At 27.6% G+C, this 6397-nt stretch overlaps 1 protein-coding gene across 1 annotated transcript; it reads right to left on the bottom strand.

The window, feature by feature from the left end:
* Positions 1-796: 796 nt before the first annotated feature.
* Positions 797-2162, bottom strand: LOC126549700 (uncharacterized). The gene is made up of 2 exons (XM_050199773.1): positions 1066-2162; positions 797-961 (listed from the first exon to the last, which is right to left on the bottom strand). The coding sequence occupies exons 1-2, from the start codon at positions 2107-2109 to the stop codon at positions 797-799; spliced, it is 1209 nt and encodes a 402-aa protein (XP_050055730.1). The 5' UTR covers positions 2110-2162.
* Positions 2163-6397: the final 4235 nt, after the last annotated feature.

Raw genomic sequence — 6397 nt, 5'->3', positions numbered from 1 at the left:
TCACATCGATTGCTAAAAACACACTAAATCAGATAATATATAATCGACGGGTTGGTGCCAATAACTATAGGTAAAAAAATGTATTTTGATATTTTGTTGCGCGTGTTAGTAATTACTGAGATAACGATTACAATTTCGAAAGTCCAAAAGAAATGTATTTTGATATTTCGTCGCGCGTGTCGCCAATTACTTAATATGACAGTTGAAATTTCAAAAGGTCAAAACATTAGATATAACAATGAAAAGTATCTATGACTTAGACCTACATCGAACAGCATCGGAAGAAAACGGGTAAAATTATACAGCGAGTACAGGTAATAAATTACGATAATGATAATTACAAAAAAAAAAAAAAAATTGACAAGGATACTTCAGACAAAGGTATATCAGTAGAGATAAACTTCCGATTTTGGCACTCACGTTAAACTACGAAAATAATTAGACCATTCGACGGCAGTGGCGGCGCGAACTTTTTTAGTCTTTGAAGCATATTGTATATTTTAAACATTTTGACCACCACCCCCTCATTGAACCAAAATAGGTATCAAGGTACTTCGGCACTTCACCCCCCCCCCAACCTAGATTACATTTTTTTCTGAATATCATATTATAGGCAACTATAAAATCTCAATAATTTCACATATTATTTATTTATTAATTAATTATAATTACATAATAAATATATAAAATAAATATACATGTTTCTTTCGTGTAGGTACATATTAATGTATAATTTAATTTTATAGATACATGTATACAATTATTTTTTAAAACTGCAGAAGTGGCATAATCATATTTATTTAAATATCAGCTTATCTCTTAATAAATCTGATGACATAGCATACATGTTAATTGCTTCTTCATAATTGATACTTATATCTCTTTCACAGCTAAGAATCATCAGACTTTCCAATCGGTCTTGTCCAATGGTTGAACGTAGTCTAGTCTTAATTAATTTAACCTGTAATAAAATGTACATGAAACTATGAAAAACTATAACTTCAAAGTTCAAACTATTTTTGATAACAAATAAAAAAAATAATTATGTTAGTAACGCAAGATTACCTTTGAAAATGCTCTCTCTGCAGATGCAGATGAGGCAGGTATTGTCAGTAAACCTTTGTAAGCCAAGTATAAATTGGGGAAAGTTTGACTCAAATTGTAGTTAGATAAAACTTTAATAATTTGTTGTGATGTAATTGATGTATTTTCTTCACTGTCACTATCGGTCGAACTTTGAGAGCATTCATTTTGTTCCTTAGAAATATTCTTATGCAACTGCTTGGGCAGTGTTGGACAGCTATCAAGTAAACCCTTTAATGATGAACTTAAAGTTAAATATTCATTTTTTAAATCGTTTATATTAATTCCAGGTAACCAATCCTCAATTTCATTAAATGCATCCTCTGGTAATGTCTTGTTTATACCATTACTATACTTCAATATTCGTTGAGGAGATAATAGACATAAGTCTTTTAATATTTCTCTTGACTGGTCGAATCTCGTAGAAATGGACATTATAATGGCATCAAGAACAATAAAGTATACTTCAGTTTTATAACGGTCAGTGGGTGATAAACATACTTCATCCACAGTAAGTTCTCCTGGCATAACTTTCCGCCGTCTTGGTCGGAGAACTTTAAATTCTGTCTCACGTACGTTATTTTTATTCACAAACAATTTGGTTTCGTCAACTAATTTCAAATATTCTTCGTCTGTTCTAAGACTTTGCAACCTTTTTCTGGAATCGTCGACTAGTGCTAATGCTTGTATAAAATCCAAGTTCTTGGACTGAAGGTATTTAGACAGTGGAGAAGTAATTGAAAATATTTTTTGTATAAAAATCATTGTAATAACAAACATATAAGAATTTATAGCTGTTTCTAAACCTTTTGCTTTTGACAATGAGTCACGATCAGAATCATCAGAAGTTTGCAAAAATTGTAATGTTTGTACTAATGCTTTATATTTTTCAAATATTACAGTTAATGCTCTATCATGAGAAGTCCACCTAGTTGTCGAAAAATGTTTAAGACGGCATATAGGTTTATTTGGATAGTTCTTGTTTTGTAATTCTACAAATTTTGCGGTTCTTTTGCGAGCTTTCATGTATTCATTTAATGCCTGTACATCGCCGAAAAAGTTCCTTGATTCTAAACATATGTCACAAGTGTCTACAATGACTAAATTAAGTACATGTGCAAAGCACCATATATAAATTGCTCGTGGGTTATGGTTTTGTATATGTGTCCTCAAACCGGAATACACTCCTTGCATTGATGCAGCCCCATCATATCCTTGAGCACAAAGATGTTCTTTCCAGTTCAAATTATTATTTTCAGTTATATTACAAAAAACCTGAAACATGCCAAATCCAGATGCATCTTGGGTAGTTGTTAGAGCTAGAAGACGTTCATAGATTTCTCCATCAAAAACATATCTAATAACTAAGCAAAATTGCTCTAATTTTGATACGTCAGTAGTGGTATCAATTATTACAGAAAATATACCAGCTTTTTTAACTTCACTCAAAATTGTTGAACGAACAATATTTGATAATATACTTAATAGTTTGTTTTGGGTATCGTGTGATAAGAATGTAAGTCGATTTCGTTTGTGCTGTTCAATTGTATTTAAATGGTGCTGTAACGTTGGATGATACTTGGCAAACATTTTAATTAATTCTAAAAAGTTTCCTTGATTGGTTGAAAATGTTGATTCATCATGACCTCGCAGTGCAATATTCTGTCGAGCCATAAATATTAAAGAATCAATAATAACTCTAAGTATTTCCCTGTTTTCAGAAACTTGTATATTAGAACCTTGGATAATTTGTGCATCAATCCGATTATGACTTTCATACAATGCTCTACTTAAAACAGATTGAATATGATCGTTGCAGCTTTCATGGTTTTCAATATTTCTTTTTATATTTCTATAATCTCCAGTTCCATCTGAGGCAATTGTAAGTTTTTGAGCTTTTGGCAAACCGAATATTTTACAAGTAGTACAAAATACTTTGTCAAGAGATGATGAGTATGATAGCCAAGAACGTTTGATAATTTCACCACATGGCTGTGTTTTAAAATAATATTTTTCATGAAAACAACGTACACTGCCATGAGAGTCATTTTTTTTTGGAAACTGCCAGTTACTTAACTCCATAGGGGAAGGCTGACTAACACCAAGATTTAAGAAATAACCTTTTAAACCACTGGGTATCAACTTTGGCCATTTACCAGGATCACTATCAAACATTACTGTGATCTTATCTATGATAAAAACAAAAATATATAAATTAAAAAAAAAAATAATCAAATAACAATAAGAAACTTTAACTAATAAAATAGATGTGTACTGTTAATTATGCTTTTTTAAATTTAGAGTTTATTTTAAGTAAAAATGTACAATGAACTGCCCTTAACTTTTTCTCTCGGCCACCCTAAATGAGAAGTATAAGTACCTATTATTATGAACAGTCATTGACTAGTATTTGAATAAAATACTTTTTGTTACACAAATTAATTTTGTCAATGTAATTTTTATTTAATAGATACCTACTGTTAGACGTTAGTTAAACTTTTTAATATAAACTATTTCAATTATTAAAACTACAAAAAAAAATTATACCACTAAACTTAATAAAAAAAAAAAAATGGATATCTACCAACTATCTACCTAATTACAAATTTATAAATAATATGTATACCTATTTAAAATTAATACCTGACAACGATGATTCAATATTCAAGTTTAATGATTCAATTTCAGTAGACATTTCTTTCGGCATTAAAATACTTATATCTTCTAAAGATTTAGTTGGCTTTTGCGTTGTTTTAACTACTAACTCAGGTTCTTCAACTATAAAATTTATAATTTTATTATTTAATAAAATAACTATCTTAATAATTTTTATACCTGACAACGATGATTCAATATTCATGTTCAATGATTCAGTTTCAGTACACAATTTTTTCGGCATTAAAATACTTATATCTTCTAAAGATTTAGTTGGCTTTTGCGCTGTTTTAACTACTAACTCAGGTTCTTCAACTATAAAATTTATAATTTTATTATTCAATAAAATAACTATCTTAATAATTTTTATACCTGACACCGATGATTCAATATTCAAGATTGATGATTCAGTTTCAGTACACATTTTTCTTGGCAATAAAAGACTTAAATCTTAAAAATTTAAAACAAATTTTTAATAAACCAACAGTGAGCTGGAATTATTTATAAAAAAAAAATGCATTTGCTAATTTAAAATTATATAATAATTAGATAATTAAAGTTAATGCTGTAAGATTAAGTTTTAACTAACAATAATATTTAATATCTATATAATATAATTCACTAATTATTTTTACAATCACTACCTATATGAAAGAAAACATCACAGACAATATTTTATTACTAATAGGATAGTGAAACAAAAAATTTTAAAAGGAAATTATTAATTTGCCCTCCCCTAGACAAATTTCTGCGGACACACTTGAGTGCAGGTTATTCTTAGAAGATAATTGCACTATTTGCACTTTGCTCTTTTTTATATAGTATTAGAAATGCTTCTTATAATTATTTTTTACAACAACTTGCCATTAATTATAGGTTGATTTACATTAATATATAATATATACCATTTAATTTATACTTAATCTAAACTTAAAAATTAGTTAAATTCCAATTACATTTTCTATTAAATACCTATATATTTTTTAAATTTTGGAAATAAAACAAAAATATACAAGGTGTATTATTAATCGAAGTAGAAGATGCAGCGTTTGAAGTATTACATTGTTGATCAATTTAAATAGTTAAAAAATCATAATAATTAAAATAAAGTAGGTAGGTACCTATATTAAACATTTTAGAAACTTTTGTATACATACCAATACAACTCTTTGGTTTTTTATTAAAAAATCTGTCCAAATTTCCTTTCTGTCTTTTATTGCACATTTGTGTTTTTTTTTGACATGATTCAATATGTCGATTCCAGTTGGTATCATTTTGTTTAACACGTTCACGTTTACAATAATCACACAATACAGGTTTCATATTAAAAAAAAAATAATTGATACTTTGTAAGAATTTTATAAATTATAAGAAATGTATAAAATTTAAAACTTAAAATATTTATTAACTGCACGTCTGCACAAAACCACAGAATAATATTAAAGCTCTGAGCCAAACATTGTCTAGTACAGAACAAAACGTTTTGAATTATGAATTATGATTATCGTCTATCGATTAATCCAATACGTTTTAGAAATAATAAGTTATAATATAACTGTAACTGTATTATATAGTGTGTATATAATCAATGTTTAACCATACTATTTTTGTTATAGTAATGGTGGGATGGCGAGGGTCGCAGCACAATCGATGTAAGATATTGGGATTTCCGTGGTTTTTATATAAATAGGAAAATATGCGGAGCATATTACTATATTACTAAACATGTATAATAAATGTTATAGGGCTGAGTTTGTATTCTTAATTCTTATAATAATTGTTATTGGTCATTGGATTAGATAAAACAGAACTAAAATAACTACGACAGCACACGCATGTCGATACAGTGACATCGTAGTATACTAGCATACTCAATATTATATTATTATATTTTACTAATTATTATAATATTTGTCATGATATTTATGTTGAGATCTTACAATTATACACCCACCCATTTCAGACATGAAGCAATTGCTTCAAATAATCCTGTATCCCGCCGCCACTGTTCGACGGTATACTTCACGAGAGTACCATACCTCTCAATTTCTATTATCATCCATAAACACCAAAATTAAAGTAAGTACAATATTGACGTAACTTTATATTAATATTTTTATTTTTAACTGGATAAGTAATGTTAACACACAAAGAATTAGAATTTCTTTAAATGCATAATATAATTTGCGATGTGTAAAATATGTTTCATAAGATTAATTTCTGTCGTTAGTAATTCTTGAACAAATTTACATCGGAGTGACGTTTTATGAACCAGTTTAGGATTAAAATTATATTATAAATTATAGTACCTATAACATTGAAGTTATAAAAGAAAAAATAGTAGTGTAGGATTTATTAAAAATAATATTTATAAGTCATTATAATTTAAATTCCTAAATAAAATTGGAAAATACAAAATATGCTTTTAATTATTTCTGTAACTAAATGTGTTTGAAATCCGTCATATACATATACCATATTATATTTAAATTATAGGTTAACCCCAAAATACTTTAGGCCATTTTGGGTTTCCTTTTGGGTCATATATTTTTTCTTAGATTCCTTTCAAATATACCTAACTAATATAATATCGATCATTGCTCATTAAAATAGAACTGCCTTAGTTAATTATTTTTTAATATTTGATTTATAGTTAATT

The sequence above is a fragment of the Aphis gossypii genome, chromosome 2 (assembly GCF_020184175.1).
Source record: "Aphis gossypii isolate Hap1 chromosome 2, ASM2018417v2, whole genome shotgun sequence".
NCBI classification, from domain to species: domain Eukaryota; kingdom Metazoa; phylum Arthropoda; class Insecta; order Hemiptera; family Aphididae; genus Aphis; species Aphis gossypii.
The sequence above is the reverse complement of the archived record's forward strand: the minus strand, read 5'-3'. Positions and strand labels throughout refer to the sequence as shown.